Source organism: Bombus affinis, chromosome 18 (genome assembly GCF_024516045.1).
Source record: "Bombus affinis isolate iyBomAffi1 chromosome 18, iyBomAffi1.2, whole genome shotgun sequence".
Lineage (NCBI taxonomy): Eukaryota > Metazoa > Arthropoda > Insecta > Hymenoptera > Apidae > Bombus > Bombus affinis.
In genome coordinates, this window is record NC_066361.1 from 4538497 (window position 1) to 4557857 (window position 19361).

Genomic DNA, 19361 nt, shown 5'->3' on the forward strand with positions numbered 1-19361 from the left:
AGAAATTTTAGGCCGATTTTATTAACACTTTTTTTAACGTTATTCTATTATTTTGGTGTTATATATAAACAAAGAAAATGACAGTTCTCTAAAATATAGGCGAAACAAAGCTCAACAGGAGCGTCTCAACTATGTGACAAAGGATAGTGTCGTTGACTGAGATCATTAACGACGCCAAAATAACTTTTCTCAACTATGAACATCACGAAATAAATGTTCAGATAAGGTCGCTCTACTACATTATCTGCAAGACAAAGTCTATCAGTCACCTGAAGAAACGAGGCGCGCCACAAACCACGAAGGCTACGAAGAGCACGATAAACTTTTTCTAGACTAGAAAAGGAGTTACTTTAAAGAATCAAATCGAAATCGTTTTGTCACTCGCACGGCAGACACCAACTAATAAAGCATATTCGTTATGAAAAACATTTTTACAAAGTTAAGAAAATGAGTCGGACAAATCTGTCGTTAACTGTCGGACTATAACTAAACACAGAAGGAAATAAGCGGTTTTCAAAAATTAGGCACCTTTTGGGGAATAGAGAAAAGAAAAACAGAGAGGATAGAGATTTACCTGTTGTTTTGGTTGCTTGTACGACTTCTTGGTGTAGATTTTCAAAACTCTGCAGTTGCACGCGACGGATAGCGCTACAACTAGTCCCTGCCGTATCGATCGGTCGATGGATCATCCATGCAAAGAAAAGAAAGCAGAAATGGGATACACGTGTGATATTTAACGTTACCGATAGAGACTGCGAATCCCAAGCGAATGGGAAAAAGTTTAGGTGCTGTGTTCGAACTTACTCGATGGACAGACCGAACGCGAAGACAAATCGATCCTACTAGCAATTAGTGGTGACATATACTTACGTGTATCGCCCACGCTTTCCAGGAAAACGTTAAAACAGCTAAAAACCAAAAGTGGAATATCGTCCGGGAAGTCTGCTGAGAATAGAAGGACGAACGTTTCATTCGATATGTCTTTGAATCGTTCGTTTGAATAACTCTATTGTTATTCTAAGCAGCAAATAGGTGAAAAGATTTTAATTCCGTCGGATCGCTCGATAAAGTTGGCAAGAGTTTCATTCGATGAACGAACGAACATGCAATTCCAGTAGAATGTTGAATACGCGTAGAATTTTTTAATCTGCGTGATAATTACCTTTTATCGTCAAAACTAATTCAAAAATATTCGAGTTACCGTGCAATATCAAAAACAGTTCGTAGAAATCTATTTTTTCAACGACGTATTTGCGTTTCGCTTTCATTCCCTTGCTGCTACTGTCACGCGAAACTTGCAAATAAAAAATGTTGTTACCAGCCAGAGGCGATATTTGCTTCGCTATGAAAATTTTACGACTTTTCTTTCACGGGCTATGCTCTGACACCGAAAACGCTAACTCCAATTGCAACTACAACTACATATCTCTTTTGCGCATGAGATCAAGTAGAGGCATCCGCTTCGTTTCGTATGAATAATTCGCTTTCGTATGGTACGGACGTTTCCGCGTTTACCGAGCGCGTTTGCCCTGAAGCTTCAACCGTCCTTTGCTGATATTTCAAAGCATTCTCTCTGAGAAATAACCTTAAGTAAATGCGTTTCGAACTGTCTAATAATACACGTTTTCACTCTGTTGAAGCGCGTGAATCTTTGACGGAGGAATATCAACTATCGCACTTGCACAGAAATTATTAACAAACGTTCTCAAACTTTTTTAGCGCGCTACTATTTGATATTAATTCAAGATTGATTGAAATTTATTCGACATACGTATACGTATGTATCAAGTCGCTGAAGCTAATTGTAAAGCGGTCACTTACCGAATATCGATAAAACGCGTCGTAATGCGGCGCGAGGAAATTTTTACTTATAAGTCCATGCGAAAAGACAGTGGAAGGGCAAAAAGCGTAAGACAAAATGGCGCAACGTAGATAAGAAAGAATAATCGAGGTGAAGGGAATTGAATATTCGATTAGGGAAAAGTATGTGCAAGAAAGGCAAGGGTCGTCTTCCATCGTTCTTCCATATGGAAAAGTCTCTACGTGGAAAACATTTGATACTCAGGCCGCATACGAAGAAAATGTCGTCGAATAACCGTTTAAGACCCGACTCGACTCGACTAGAGTCTCGAATGGCTATTGGTGGAAACTTCCAACGTGACTTCTGTCGAGAGAACTTCCGCTTGCTGTTTATCGCACGGTTACGCGCTTTTTTACCTTCCAATCGTTCGATCGGTTTTGTTCTATTCAAACTATATAAATCTCGATAATCGTGAAATCGGACTTGATCGTATAGAAAGGAAGAAACTTGGCAGCCAGAAACCAATAAGAAGATTGCTTTTCCAACAAAACTAATCGTAGGTCAAAGCCGCACGTTCTGTTTTATCGAATTCTAGTAGAAGACTGTAGCTGGAACTTTCCAGTTAGATATTCCAGTTAGATAACAAGGTCGTAGATATATATCTTTCTGCAAGTTGTAGTATTTATTAGACAATTATTATTTTACCTGCAAAGAATGTCCAGTACAGAATACAGCCCAGAGAAAAGGGACTTTCCACACCCTGGACGCCACCCCGCACCCAGCTATGAGACCCACTATTAAACACACTTTTAAAAACAGAATAATTTGCAACGCTCTCCTTCTCTTCATCTTCTCGCGTTGCTTAATTTCCAGTTGCATGCTGCACGTGTATCTGCACAAAAGAAATTCGCTAAAATATTCTGTGATCGTTTCTGATCAAAACTGGAAACGAGCAGAATTTTATTCGAATAACAAATAATAAATAAATACAAGGAATAACATTTTATTCGCCACTAATGAACAAACATCCTAATAAATAAATATTTGTCCGAATGAGAATTCATTTGAACAAGAGATTATTTGTATAAGAATTTATCCGAATAAAAATTGAATTGGATAATATACTCAGATTAGAATTTATTCGAATAAAATTATATATTGTAATATAAATATTTATATATTATTTATTATTATTATTATTATTATTGTTTATATATTATTACAAAATACTGAAGGTGAAATATATTTTCGAGCTTCGTTGTCCAATTGTTGTAGTATTGGCTCTTATAATTCATTTTTCTCAAATGTCATAATAGAATAATGTTCCATAGTTAACTAGTCATTTGGTAAATTAATAGTAAAAATTGTACTAGTACCTCCATCAAATTAAGTACACACAAACAATTATTCGTATTATTATTCGAATAATTTTGTAATCATATAGAAAACAATTTTGTTACTAATAACAAATAATTATTGCCAAGATAAAATATTCGATTAATATAGAATTTGTTTGGATAATTATCGTAGATAAACATTTATTCGAGACAATGGCGAACGATGCTCAACTCTGGTTCGACCAAAATGGCCGCGAATGAGCGTTGTAAATTACGACGAGATTTCTCGTTGCTAAGGACGATACGTTTACACGTCACACACAGGTCTCTACGCTCGGAGAGGAGTGCCACATTTTTCGTGTCGATCCGTAGATCGATACGTATTGTACTAGTGCGAAGGATGCGCTGTTGGACGTTGAAAGATTAATAGTAAATAAACTTGAGAGAAGACTGGATTTGCTCCACTGAATTATACATGGTAGCTAAATGGAAATCAGCCCGAACAAGCACTCGGGCGCGTCGTAACCAGTGAATACACCATACGTTTCTTTCTTACCGTCCACTTTTCAACACAATTTTTCCTAAACCGCAGATTTATTTCGAGACGACGCATATTTTTGGTGAAAAGCAGTGTACCTGGACACAATCGCAGCTTTGATTAGATAGTAGCCGGCGGAAAGAAGCAGAAGAGCCACTGGCAAGCCGTACGCATAAATCGTTGCCTTCGTTCCTAGAAACCTGTAACAGATCATATCGTGTTTGTACCGTCCAAATTATAATATGCAACGCGCCGAAGTATGAACGCTCAAAATATAATATTGAAAGGCATCTGGCACCCAAATTTTAGTATTGCAACCTGTTTATCCAGAACCGTGTCACACTCAGTAGACTACGTGCGACAATTCAATAGTTACGAAACGGAAAATCGAGTAAAATCACATTTCCATTGCTCTCTTCCAGTTGCCTTTCGGTAGCTGAAAATAGGAAACGATGGAACAATAGCAGAGAAGATACAATGAAAATACGATTGTTCAACCTGGAGAATTTCGTTCTTAAAATTTCGCGACGCTATGCGACGGAAGAGGGAATAGGAAAACGAGTTTTGAATATTTAGTCGAAAATCGGAACGAGATCAGGGACGAGATAAAACGATATCACATCGTTCCTATATCGTGACGTTTTTAATTCGTTTCAAAAGCATAGCTATCGCTTTATTCGGGAAATTAAATTTCAAAGAGTATTCGCGCAGTGTTCGACGTAGCAGGACAAACCGATAATTAACATGATGGAAAGTTTTGTTAAATCTAAAAAAGTTTCTCTTGAACTTGTTAAAATAAAGCATGAATTTTTAAGGTGGTAATAGCCGTAAAAGGCGTAAAATGTTTGCCACCGAAACGAGGTGTAAGATAGCCGACGTGAAATTTCAGTGAGCAAACCATGCCAAATTTTAGTTGGCCTCGATGATCATTTTATTTCGGAAAATGCTATTTGCACGTTCGACCGCCACTTCGGTATCGTTTCCGTGTCGATTTCTCCTCGTAAAACGGTAAATCGTAATTCCAGTATGGGGACGTGTAATAACTTTTACAAGTTTTATTTTACAACTTTTACAAGTATGAGCAGTCGTCGGGTCACGTCGCGCCAACTCGCCATTTTTGAAATCCCGTAACGCAACTTCTTGGAATTACGTGCGAATAACGATAAACGTTCGAGGTTTCCATTTTACACGAAAACATGGGTAGAAGATCAACGAAAGAAGGTAGGGGAAAGAGAAAGAAATAGGATGGGGGAGAAGAAAATATACCAGCAATTGAAAGGTGTAAGATCCGCTATGTTCCAAATGACGGTCGCCTCACGTATCTGTAGGAAAGTGGCGATGGCCAGATCGAGCAATGGTGCACCCCAGGCGAACAGACTGTATTTCAAATAAGATGGTGGATCGTCGCGACGCGGGATCGAAGCAACGGTTGCGTAAAGATGATGACACATCGCAGCCAGCCAACAAACCACCGTCATCCGAAGATACTGCAAGCTCAACTCCAGAGAGATGCATAATTCCCAGTCCTGCGAACACCGAGATCTTATTTTCTTCTTCTCCATTTTCTTTTATTTTCGTTATTCTTACAATTAATTTTGTGCAAAATCTATTAGGAAGAGGATCCAATTCGTTTAGCAGTCGGTTCGGGGTGATCGCGAGAAATAGATTGCAAAGCTGCTGGTTTATAATCCAATAGGCAGTGAACGTTTCCTGCGTGACACTTTAGTAAACTTGATTTACCACTTTTATCCTTATTTTTATGTTTGAGAATGCTAAAATGGGTGTTTGTTGCCAACCTTCCGGGCAGAGGCCGACTAGAAACATTTTACATTGCCAAAAAGATTCGTGTCATAGCGGCAAGGCTGATGTTATGTTTGTTCGTAATTTATTATATAAAAAGTAATAAAATGACAATTTGCCGGCCTCTCATTGGGGCAACAGCTTGGTGGACGTAATAAAAGTGTCGATTGCTCGAGCGTGTCGGCCGTCGTCCAAGACGCCCACTTACTTGCTAAGCCCGTATATTATTATTATACGTTTTATTATTACAAGTTTGACTAATATTGTCCCAATAACACACTTGCAAGTTGTCACTTTATCACTTTTTATGCACCTAATACATTATAAACAAACGAAAAATCAGCTTTGCTGATATGACAAGAAGTTTCTTTCTTAACAAAATGTCAAAATCTCAAGCATCAAAATACTAACAAAGTCGATGAACCATGCTTACTGAAATCAGACGACAAAATGTTCACTACGTCGTGGACTTAAGGTGGTTTCTGTAGGACGTGTAGGGCGCGTAAAACACGTTTAATGACTTTGTTACAAGTCTCGACTCGCGACTTCTTCGAGCGACATTTTATTCACAATTCTCGTTATCGACTCTTTACGTACGACTCTCGATTTCGACTGACCAATCTCGCTTCCCGGTCGCAACTCGACTGTTCTGTTGATCCGATTCGTTTCGTTTTTGTCGCCTCTCAGTATCTCCACTACACACGCGTTCGTCCCAACTATTCGTGGAAGGACCGTAGGGATATCGATGGCTCATTAGGCCTGTCGACACATACGCTTCGTCGTGACCTTACTTATATTTCATCGGTCTCTCGAAAACAGTCTGTCGACGATGGTATACTTTGACGGACGAAACCGTTGGAAAGTTCTTTGTTGCCGAGTGCCATTACAGATTATTAAAGCGCGGATGGAGAATCAGCCGAATATACGCGTATACTTTTCTGCAAAAATCCGACAGGATTAACTTCAATCAAAAACGTGACATTTTCGGAACGAGATTGCGTCTCCTCTTTCGGCGTGTCTATTTTCGGTCTCGGGGATCCTCCTAACGACCAGTTTTCGAGTTTTCCGCTTCCAACAGATTGGCCCGCTTCTGATTCGCAATAAAGTACCAGCGGAATCTTATTTTTCGCGATCCTCCATTATCGACGGTGTGATCAACAGTATTACAAGAGGCCGAAACGGTTCGACATTCTCGCGATGCGCCATTACATCGTCTACCTCCCTCGCGAAACATTCGTCGAAAGCATATCGTAAAATAAACTGGATCACTGGATATCCTCCATTCGGAGATCGGGACGATATTCTTTAGTAATTTTTATTGGAACGATCGGCACGATGTGACGTAGCTTGGCGCGGTGCGGCCTATCGATTGAAAGCAACCGCGCGGAGAGGATCGATCACGCGGAACCTCCGACATAGTACATAGTAGGTGGAAGCAAACAGGAATACCGAAGGAGACACGACTCACGGTATCGGTGGTTCATCTGTCTCAGATTAAACCAGCTGCTACGTTGCCGAGCTACCGTCGCTCGAATACCATTGGTTACAGTTATATACAACCTGTAATCGAATATATCGGAAATACCGAGATTGTCGTTGCTGTTAGCTGTATAACCAGCAGGCTAACATGTTTTCGTTTTCCCGCGGTAAAGAAGAAGATTCGGTAATTTGCGTTGAGGTTTTTATATATTTCGGAATAGAAAGAGCAAATGCGTGCATGAATGTACTATAGAAATCCTTTATTCAGAAATGTTAGAAATTAGGATTTCCAGTGGTTTCTATCCTATGTGATAATGTATTGATAGATGGATTATTTAATGATGATTATTTAACGTGAACTTAATGCAGTAGTGTGATATCGTAACTCTCGATTAACGACTATTCACTCTTGACTATCCGACGGCTAACTGAACACCAACTGCTGCGGTGCCGAAATATATTGACGGCCGTTAGGCCTATCCAAGTTTTCCGACCCTTTCGGCTTGTCGGCATTTGCGCTTTATCGTCGACATTGTCTGTACGTCTTTTCGCTCTTTTCGCGGTACTATAATAGTCGCTGTAATTATTATTATTAAACATTAGAGTTTTGCTAGAAGTGAGACCCACTTCAACAATTTATAAAAGAGCACGAACAGATAAAAAATAGCGAAGACGATGATGGCGGAGGGGAAAGTTGATGGAGTTAGGTAGTTGTCGGATAGTACGGAGGAAAGTGGAAACTAAATTGGGTATTACGCATAGCGGCTACGTTATCATGGAAGGCTGGCAGTCGGCCGGATATCGAGTGTCAATATCCAAAGGATGTTGGCGCAATATCGGATGAACGGTTCTGAAACACGGCCACCCTATCTCGGACATGCCACGGCATTAATATTCCGAGCAAGTTATGATGCAACCATCTTCTTGTTTTCATCGTTGATAGGAATACTCGCGCTACGCGACACCAACTTGCGCCATTTTCTCCACCGAAATCACGTTCTCAATTCAATTCTGCATTGTTGAAGTTGACTGATAGAGGAACGAGTGGATGAATTTGTAATAGAAAAATATATTGAAATAAGTATAACTACAGGTATAGTGTATGAGATGAAAACCAAATAAACTGTTATCATTATTTGTTAATTTAATGTATGGTATTGTTGAGGTTAACTGATAGAGGAACAAATGCATGAACTTGTAATAGAAGGATATATTGAAGTAGGTATAGGCATAAGTATAAGTATAAACATAGTATATGTTGATCCAGATCCTCACTCTTTCAGTGTTACAATACAATAGAAGAAGCTATGATAGGGAGCACGTTCATATATTTCTAGCAAAGGACATTACCAAAAAGTTAACCTTGTAGCTTTGGCTTAAGGCGAAAGAAACAGCAATAGAAATCTACTTATAGTCCTTTTGTTTCTAGACCTCAACAAACCCAAAACAAAATGTATATTCAAGGGCACAATAATATGCACCTCTCCTTATTTGGAATATCTTTTGTTTCACTAAATTCTATTCTCTTTGTAACAGGATATACAAAAGGAAAGCTGTAGAGTTTTTCTTGAAGTAATTGCTTTAACATAAATTAAATTCACGTTGTTATCAGCTTGCAAGTTGGTTAAAGAATGTTTCATCGCCGATTTACAAGCGATTTGCGCATTTATTCAAAATATAATATCAAAAGGCAAAATGAGCAAATTTCAAATTCGAAAGTTCGACGAACACCATTGGCTTATCTCGACTATTTATTTGGCGATAACGATGATATTCGCAAAATACCAGTTGGCGATTGGCGGAAAATACAGCGTGCAGATTCTATTCTTATAACTTGAAATATTTTGAGGAAAGAACTGGAGCTTAAGGAAGACTACACGGGAGAAACGGAATCGTGCAAAGCGACGGGTGCTGAAATCAACGATAAAAGGAGGTGATGAGAAGTAAAGCTACTCTCCTCGTGTTCGCAAAATTCGACCAGAAAATACGCGTCAATTACAGTAATTAGCATTTTGTGTGGAGGAAACATTTCTGTTGCGCTCAGTCTGCCTGCATCGCGCAAATTCACCGCGAAAATCGTTTAAACAGATCCATTAAATTTTTTCGGCCACGTTGCTTTCGCCGTCCGACTGTAAATGAAAATTTCACCAACCCGACGAGCTTGTAAACCAACCATGCGACATTTCGAATTCTGACTTTGTAATTACACTAGCCGATAAATCGCATCGTTTCATATTTATATACGTATCGGTTCACCGACTAAAACTGTTCTTTTCACTAATGCAACGTTTATATATATATATATAATTGGTAGATATTAATAAGCAATATATATATTATATATCAATATACTTAATTAATCTATATATATATAATTAATCAATGTATATGAATACCAATGAATTATATATACATATATATATAATTGGTAGATAATAATAAGCAATATATATATTGATTAACAATAGATATATTATATATCAATATATTTTATTAATCTATATATATGACATATATAATTAGTTAATGAATATCAATGGATTATATATACATAATTGGTAGATAATAATATATATTGATTAACAATATGTATATTATATATCAATATATTTAATTAATCTATGCATATATAACATATATAATTAGTCAATGAATATCAATGAATTATATATACATAATTGGTAGATAATAATATATATTGATTAACAATATATATATTATATATCAATATATTTAATTAATCTATACATATGTAACATATATAATTAGTCAATGAATATCAATGAATTATATATATATATAATTGGTAGATAATAATATATGTTGATTAACAATATATATATTATATATCAATATATTTAATTAATCCATACATATATAACATATATAATTAATCAACGTATATGAATACTAATAAATTATATATATAATTGGTAGATAATAATAAGCAATATATATATATTGATTAACAATAGATATATTATATATCAATATATTTAATTAATCTATACATATATAACATATATAATTAGTCAATGAATATCAATGAATTATATATGCATAATTGGTAGATAATAATATATATTGATTGACAATATATATATTATATATCAATATATTTAATTAATCTATGCATATATAACATATGTAATTAGTCGATGAATATCAATGAATTATATATACATAATTGGTAGATAATAATATATATTGATTAACAATATATATATTATATATCAATATATTTAATTAATCCATACATATATAACATATATAATTAATCAATATATATGAATACTAATAAATTATATATATAATTGGTAGATAATAATAAGCAATATATATATATTGATTAACAATAGATATATTATATATCAATATATTTAATTAATCTATACATATATAACATATATAATTAGTCAATGAATATCAATGAATTATATATACATAATTGGTAGATAATAATATATATTGATTGACAATATATATATTATATATCAATATATTTAATTAATCTATGCATATATAACATATATAATTAGTCAATGAATATCAATGAATTATATATACATAATTGGTAGATAATAATATATATTGATTAACAACATATATATTATATTTCAATATATTTAATTAATCCATACATATATAACATATATAATTAATCAACGTATATGAATACTAATAAATTATATATATATAATTGGTAGATAATAATAAGCAATATATATATTGATTAACAATAAATATATTATATATCAATATATTTAATTAATCTATAAATATATAACATATATAATTAATCAATGTATATGAATACTAATGAATTATATATATATATAATTGGTAGATAATAATAAGCAATATATATATTGATTAACAATATATGTATTATATATCAATATATCTAATTAATCAATGTATATGAATAGCAATGGATTAATCTCGAAATATGTATTTAACGGAAATTACGTTCAAAACAACGAGGATATTCATTTATTATCGAGAGTAGATACGTCGATGCAACTTAATAATTCATCGTAATTAATGCAGTCGGAACATGCAATTTTAGGTTGACTCGGTAATTTTCGTAATATTCATATACGTTACACATAAATACATTTTTAGCTGAAATTTTGATACCGTTCCTGTTTTCTCGAATCCTCTATAAATCTGTGCATAAAGGGTTATACAAAAGAAAACGGTTTTTCAGCTATACCGGGACGAATATACCTTAAAGATGCAACAGTCGATTGGAAGCGTTCGAAAGAGTAGATTCTTTTGAAGCATCGAACGAAAGCGAAGTAGAATAGCGTAAAGCCGAGAGAACTCGAACCTCTCGATATGTACGGTCGAGGTCTAAGCTCGGGATTATCCCTCGACTACGAGTATTAAGGAACAGGATCGGAAATTTGAATCGACATCGTGAATTTCAGATTTCAAATGAACGAATTTGAAGCCAAGATGTTCTTGTATCGAGAAAGTTCAAAGATAATGTTCCCTCTCCAACCTTCGATGAAAGACATCACGCGGTCTTTCGACACCAAATTACAGGAAAATCGAGAATTGTCAATTTGAAATACGAATCGATTAAAACTAGTGAAAAGAAGAGTCGATTGTTATATCGAAGCGATTACTAGTAATCGCCTTTGCCGTGGGGAAATATGATTGCCCTGAAGTTGGCTAATTTTCTTTCTCTCTCAATATTTTAGTACCTTTTCTACGTCTCTATCGATAATCTAATCGATAATGGTCTCGAATCGCAAACAATTTCAGACGAGAAGCTGAAATATCGAGCTTGTTAGTCTATCAAATTGTTTAATCGTTCTGTAAATTTGATGCGTCGCTATGAGGTAAATATAATCAAGTGTATCAAATGTGCACAAGTTAATTGCTTTGCTGCAGCTCCCATAATGTATAATATTTACTTGTATTAGTGTCTCGATCGATAACCGATGTTCAATCCAATTTTTAGTTGTTGTTACGTAATTACCATTTCAAGAGAGTAATAAAAGTGGTCTATAACGTAGTTTTACGATGCAAATCGATAATATCAGAATGTGAACGTGATACAGACCTGCGAAGATTTACGGAACATGATATACATAGTTATAACAAATTGAGAACACGATCTTAATTTTCAATTGCAATGATTAATAAAGTATAGCTATAGGCTATTACCATGGAACCATAAATTATAGGTTAAGATCGGATAAAGTATCAAAATCTATCGATTCCTGTAATAAAACTCTTTATAGACACTATATATATTTTTATAAACATTGAATTACTATTTTTGTTTCATTGAAACAAAAAGATGAAATTTGGAATGCGAGAGGTAATGCGAAAGAATTAGAAAGATAGCCCATTAATATCAGTTGCAAAATCGAGACGCAGCGAGCGCTTCTTCTTGTTCTTATCTTCGGCTAAAGGGATCGACTTTTATCGACTTTTCCATAGTGCTCGATTAAGCTTGATTTTGGTTGCGTTTTCTTTTCGTGCATTCTCGCCAATATTTCTTGTTTTCCTACCGACTACTTTTTCTTATTATTATTATTATTATTATTATTATTATTATTTTTATTATTATTTTAGTATCGTTCTACCTTTGCGAATAACTTGTTTTTCGATCGAGTTCGTTCTACGTTTGTATATTCGATGATCGTTCTTCTTTATCGATCGTCTGGTAAATCTAAATTAAGCTACAATTAGATAACGTACAGTTGAGAGGACTTTGTTAACTGTACAAGTTCGGTCACGACGTGCTCACGGTTTCGACAAATAACGCAGTCCGTTGTAACCCTATCGACGCTATGGATCGTGACTGGAACTACTAACGGTTTACTCCTCTTAACGAGCACTGAATAATAGCGTGAGACGATGTATCTTCTTTTATATTACTTTATTAAAACAAATAGTTAAAATTAGACTAGATTTGGACAATTTTACGTACTAGTTTGTGCACACGCAATGTGGAAATTGGGTCTAATGAGATAGCCTCTTTAGATCTTCCAAAGAATAGGAGTTGGAATGTATTTGAAAAAGAAATTTCTGATAAATGTGGAAGATGGGCCACGCACATTAATACTGAGAGAAACGGCGATTGTATCGGCAAAGCGCCATCTAAGGAGTTTGAAAGTTGATGGTGAAAATTTAACTGTACGGTTGCGACTACCACGACATCTATATATTTGATGGATTACGATACAAATCTGTCGTTCGTTTGCTTCGATGCGCGACAAACTTGGAAAGTAACTACATATTTGTTTCTACTTCTTACTTGAACTTCTTGATTCTATAAAAATTTTCAATATCTTTGCTACACGTCGGAGATGGAAGTTTGCCCGTTTCAAAACAAACGTGTTGAAAAGTTGCACGTAATATAAAACGTGTCTAGGAAAGATAAACGCAAGTTGTTCGCTGCAACGTTAACCTAAAAGCAGCGTTATCGGTATATGTAGGATTTGTCGGTTCAATCTTAAAAATCCGAATTACGTACCAATGAAAGCGTCGATTCAATTTTAATGAAAACAGTGCTTCTCTTTTTATTTTCTTTCCTTTCACGTCCATATATCTACGATCTTACGTTTTTCGATATAAGAAAAATCGGGTTTCGACTAAACCCAGTGGATAGGAAATTGTTGTCGAAAAAGTCTAACGAACCGTATCATTGAATGTTAGAAAGCTATTAAAAGACGCATCAAAGCTTTAGATATAAAAAAAAGTTGTAATTCAATAAGAGTCAAAATTTGTTTATTCTTTGAGAAGCTCGGTTAGCTGCGATTTTTATCACACAATATATTTTGCAAATGGATGTCGTAGCTATGGTTAAAGATAAAATTCGATTTACGCCAAGAGATTCTGAGAAATTACGTAATTTAAATTTCAGCTGCTAGATATTTGGAAAAATGGAAAATCTTAGTTCTAACTTTTTAAAACTAAGCAACTGCGTATTTTGCAAACTTCTTATCCAGAACTAAATGGAGAATACAGCTCTATATATTCAGGCAACTTTTAAGCAAATATCGTTGATAAAACAAGGCAAATTTCACCTCAGTTCTACGTAAATAATGCATGCTTCCTGGACAAAGTTTTCTCTGCTGAACTGGGAGAACTTTATAGATTTATATTCCCGTTACCACGACTGCAGTTTTTGAAACTTTCTCGCGCATACGCTTTGCGATTTTTTCTTTCCCCTTGCTCCTTTTAAATCGTGGAATCGAAAATGATTCGTATCGAACTACGTGAGTCTAATTTCTAAATTGGTCACTCGTATATCGCACGTTTAGCGCATATTTTCTCTTACAACGACGACTAATCGATTATTAATCCCTAAGTAAGAAATACATTCGTCGCTGATTCTCTTCGTTGGACCGAGCACTTATTGTGATGTGTGTAACTATGTGTGGTACACTTGATCAGCCGAGTAGTAGTGTCACATATATGAGTATGAATGCGTGTGGTAGTACGTGCGTGCGCAGCGTCTCGTAAAACAGAAGAATGCAACTGTTCCGTTCGCATGGTGTTAAGGAAGATGGTGAGACAAAAGGAGTGCTGAGACGTATGCAATGTGTATCTACGAATATCTTGTAAATCACATATTAAATAAATCTGAAACTATTTTAAAATCATTTCTACATGTAATGTGAGTGTTCTTATACATTTATTTCGGCGACTAAGATCCACAATTCTCAACAGTACTAAAGTTAAATCTCGCTAGATTACAAGTGAAAGATAAAGGTTTTTAAAATCTTTTCGAAAACCGAACAAGTTACAAGGCAGAAAGAACATTCATGATTCAACGATGCACGAGTTCGATTTTCGCTACTTTCTTCAACTATGGGAAAACTTCGTAATTGAAAGAACCTCCATTGTAATTTTGAATCTCAAATGTTCTACCACAGTTCGCTTCAAACAGCGACTTTTGTGGACTTTGAGAAGTATACTGCATTGCAGGTATTGGTATCCTCCTCGCGGTTTCATTTTCAATCTTTCTTTGCGAAAACAACGAGAATTCGATCGGCGTTACTCTAACTTTACACATCCACGTTTCTTCCTTTCGACATTTATGGATTTTTATATAAATCACGAAAATCTTCTTACATATTTCGAACGCACCAACGCGTAATCGATTGTAAGAACGTATCGTTTTCATCGCAAAGTATGTATTTTGCGACAATGGCTTGTTAGAATTTGGCTGCATCGTTATCGTAACGTAACTGCAAAATATCGAACCGATGAATTATTTACTAACGATGAATGAAAAGTAACGTAAAATGTGTGCGTCTAAAAGTTGTTAAAAAGAATAAGCTGCGCGAGAAAGAAAGTAGATAAATGCGGAAAGTCACTTACTTAAATATGGACGTCAATGAACATGGTTAATGTCATGGTGGTCGCGGCGAAAAATTACTGGGTACTGAAGTTTACGTAGTTGACTAACGTAGTAGAATAACTAACCTCCATCGATCGTCATAAACGCCTTATCTTTATGTCGATCCATACGTCGATTTTCAGGCAATATATATCCATTGTAGAAGCTCGTAAAACGCAATTTTCTTAATATACGTTTCGATATATCATATTCCAACTTAGGTCCCATCCGGTTTTATACGGAAAATATGTGGGAATTAAGAACGCGCGCGTGAAACCAGGGATACGACAGACAATCGACACACTTCACGCAATTAAGAAAATCGTACATTTCGATTGATTACAGGTACGTAATTACTGGTTCGATCTCCATCGATCTGCACTTCCTTTAAAGATCGATAATAGAAATCGATAAGACGTAACGCTGTATCTCTTACTACTCATACTATGGCTGCTACTATATGCAGTGTTTTCTAATAGTTGGATGCGTGCACACAGTAAGAAAATTTTCGGTGTGTACAATCAAAGAAAAGAGAAATGTTAGAAATCTTAGAAATCATATTGAAAGAATTGATAAATTCGTTTATTCAGCCCGTGATAGTTGTTTCTCTCGAATGAAACGTGGTTAATCTCCTTTAACTATGGTTAAATACCTTCGTTTGCGTTTTATACCGACCGAGTTCGTTATTCGAAGTAAGGATGAAAGAATAATTGAAGTTTTTATCTGCTCTCTTTGCAATTTAAGGGTGGAGCCCGAAAGGATTATGCTGTTTGCAACATCCATGAAAAAAGTACACGAAAAACCACGCGCGCAATTAAATTTTTATAATCACTTTCCGTCGCGACCTTTATCTTTCCATAAGACAAAAAGTAGTTGATTCGCGTCATCCAGCTAACTTCATTTCGAACACTGCGCTAGTTTTCATCCACGTCGATTTGTACGTTCGGGTAATTAAACGACATGACCCGAGCGAATTAGCTGGAAATATCTCTATGCGGTATTCTAGCTTATACTTTGTACTAACCTTGTATACTAACCTTGTACTTTGACTTACTTAGTTAATCGTCGTCTCGATGCAGGAAAAAGAACGTAAAAGTGATTTTGGTATTTTTTCATAGCCCAGGAAATTTGCAATATTTACGACAATACTTTCTAACAACTTTGTGTGAAATAGCTGCAACTCGATTTTGACGTTCGCTCTTTTCGGCGAATAATTACGATATTGCTCGAAAGTTGTCGTTCGGAAACGTGATTCGAAACACAGGTAAATCCGCTTTGCTTGCTTCGGATTAAATTCAACGAATTTCGTTTGCATTAGCTTCCAGTTAGATTCGGCTCAACTTTGACCTGAATCGCGATTGGATCTGGGCTCGTTTCCCGTGTCCATATCCGAAAGAATGGGCATTTTCCAGAGACGTGACGCCGTGTAAAATCTGAAGCGGAAGCTAACCTTTACGGATGGGACCTCTCGATGAGCGAGCGTCGCTGTGAACGAGAGATATCGGCGCGCGCAGTTGAGAAAATATGCACGTTGAACGATTGCGTTATTCTTTGTTAAAAGCTTGTATTTTCTTCAATATTTAATTCATCATCACTGTCACTATCACTAGAAATATTGAAACGTCTGAGTAGTATCCTTGTTGAACGTAGTTCGTTTGCACTGTCTGAAGCACTGTTGTCGTGTTCTATCTTGTCAGGTTCAAAATAATATTCGTCATCACTACTATCACTGCTCTTTCTGGAATTTTTAGGCAGCGTGTATAAAATATTACAAAAAATATATAAAATATATATAAAGCCCGCTGATTCGTTTGGTAGTGCCATTGAAAGATTGAAATTTGTTTTGAGCCGACCATCACCCTGCATCGCGAATTTACGGTAAACGGAAGATAAGATTTCTAAAAATCTGTAATTTTCTTTCATCAAAAACATAATACTGTTTAGTTTACTATATCCATGCGTAAATACGCAGAAGATTATTGCTCAGAAAATAGACATACGCCAGCCACTTCACAATAACTGGCCGGAATTGTAAACAGATTCGGACGGCTATTTACCGACGCTCGTCCGCAAAGAGCTAAAGCATCGTCGGTGGAGAACATCTAATACGTGGATAATGTTGAGATTTTTATATATCTCGGAATAGAAAGAGCAAACGCGTGGATGAATGTATTATAGAAATTATTTATTCGGAAATGTTAGAAATTAGGATTCCCAATGGTTTCTATATTCTATATGATAATGTATTGATAGATGGATTCATTACAGTGGATTAAACAGAAAACGATGATAATTTAACGTGAACTTAATGCAGTAGTGTGATATCACAACTCTCGATTAACGACTCCTCACTCTTGACTCTCCGACGGCTAACTGAACATCGACTGCCGCGGTGCCGAAATATATTGATGGCCGTTAGGCCCATTGAAGTTTTCCGACCTTTTCGACTGTGCCAAAAACTAAACACTGGAGAAAATATAGAATTTTCCTAGAAGCGAGACCCATTTCAACAGATAACACCCACCCAAGGGAGGGAAAGTTGCAAAACATTTGTTAACCTTTCACACTGTTGCATTAATCATACGACCGGTTTTCATTTGAAGTCAGGTTTGCAAGACGAGGTCATTAAGTTTCTTATAGGTGCGCTAAGTGCTCTTCGACGATCGCGATACGTTGTAACACGGCCAATGTAGCTCCTGGTGCACACTCGTAACATCACGCCTTGGAAATGTCATTCCCATTTTCTTCGACGTACAGATCTTCCGTCGCATGTACTCTATCGATCGAATTTCACATAATAAAACGCCCAAATGGCTCTCTATTTTAAAACGAGTTTAAACCGCAGAAAATGAATCTTTAAAAATTTTCAATTCGTGCTAATTCGAAACTTCTTTCGTTTGGATAAGATTTTGGAAAAAGTTTTGTAGCGGCACGTAAGTCAAAGGAAAATTCGAATCGCAAGAGACTCGTATTATTGTGCCGTGGAATTATCGCCGTTATTGTAATCGTGAGGTGAATTAGGTGTAGGACGCGTAGAGTGCCAAAGAAATACTCGGTGGTGTTTAACAGTACGTATCTATTAACATTTTCGACTCTTTACGTTCCACTCTCGATTTCGACTGACCTTTCTCGCTTCTCGGTCACCACTCAACTGTTTTCATGATCCGATTCGTTTCTTTTTGTCGCCCCTCAATATCCCCACTACGCGCGTGTTCGTTAGGCGTCCGCGACCGTTGTCGCGTACGCTTTTTTCCAAGTATTCAGCGGAAGAACCGCAAAAATATCGATGGCGCATTAGGCCTGTCGGCACTTACGCTTTCGCTTACGGAAAGTTTTGTTGTCGAGTGCTGCTACAATCGTCAACCGGAGTTACACATGAACTCTAACTAACTTTTTATAATAACACCGGTCGATACAAATAGACGTGCCCTCTAGGACGTTCAGTATAGCGAGTGATATACAGTCGAATAGCGAACGTAGAGACGAACAGTAGCATCGAGCGATACGACCGGCATAAACTATCTTTGTACCTGTACTTAAAGTAATTTTAATATACATCGACTATTATAATTTTATCACTTGTTTCTTTATTAAACAAACAAACACGTGTAATAGACCACCTCAGTTTAAATAAAACAAACACTAGCAAGAATCGATCGGGATCTTTATCAGAAACAAATCGCTCTGTCACGGCCTGAACGAGAATTGTTCTCCTAAAACATTTGCAATGAACATGGTGAAAAGTACAGAGATTTTAATACATACTTAATATATACCTTTGCTCGAGCACTGATTGCAATGTGAAACCGTGCCGCTGAATAAGTACGTGCCGTTGAAAAACTCGTCACGTAGAAAATTTACCATATCGAATATCCCGAAACAGTTTGTTTCACATCTTCCTTCCATTTAACGGATCCAACACGTTGAATGCTACGCCAGTTTTACAAGATTTGACCGTGGCGCCAAAATGAATTTTTTTATTATGCGATACGTATAATATTGAAATATTACCTACCAGAGATATGTTACGGTGTATAA

The 19361-nt window shown here is 36.0% G+C and overlaps 1 protein-coding gene and 3 long non-coding RNA genes across 13 annotated transcripts in view; 2 read left to right on the top strand and 2 right to left on the bottom strand.

Annotated features, from left to right (window-relative positions):
• Positions 1-19361, bottom strand: part of LOC126926551 (latrophilin-like protein LAT-2) — an 81358-nt gene that overhangs the window by 8788 nt on the left and 53209 nt on the right. For 5 of the 8 annotated variants that reach the window (XM_050742913.1, XM_050742911.1, XM_050742912.1 and 2 more), the window contains 4 exons: positions 4943-5202; positions 3775-3876; positions 2507-2693; positions 575-661 (listed from right to left, as the gene is read on the bottom strand). In XM_050742913.1, the coding sequence (XP_050598870.1) occupies positions 575-661; positions 2507-2693; positions 3775-3876; positions 4943-5202 (636 nt within the window). Of the gene's footprint in view, positions 1-574; positions 662-2506; positions 2694-3774; positions 3877-4942; positions 5203-19361 lie in introns of those variants that run through there. The other 3 variants (XM_050742914.1, XM_050742907.1, XM_050742910.1) reach the window with 3 other exon arrangements.
• LOC126926566 (uncharacterized) overlaps positions 1-19361 on the top strand; it is a 56312-nt gene that overhangs the window by 4216 nt on the left and 32735 nt on the right. The gene's annotated exons all lie outside the window — the stretch shown is intronic.
• LOC126926569 (uncharacterized) lies at positions 10789-14589 on the top strand. Its single transcript, XR_007714681.1, has 2 exons — positions 10789-11805; positions 11928-14589. It is a non-coding gene; the product is annotated as an uncharacterized LOC126926569 (long non-coding RNA).
• On the bottom strand, positions 12497-18306 carry LOC126926571 (uncharacterized). The gene is made up of 3 exons (XR_007714682.1): positions 15305-18306; positions 12598-15171; positions 12497-12558 (listed from the first exon to the last, which is right to left on the bottom strand). It is a non-coding gene; the product is annotated as an uncharacterized LOC126926571 (long non-coding RNA).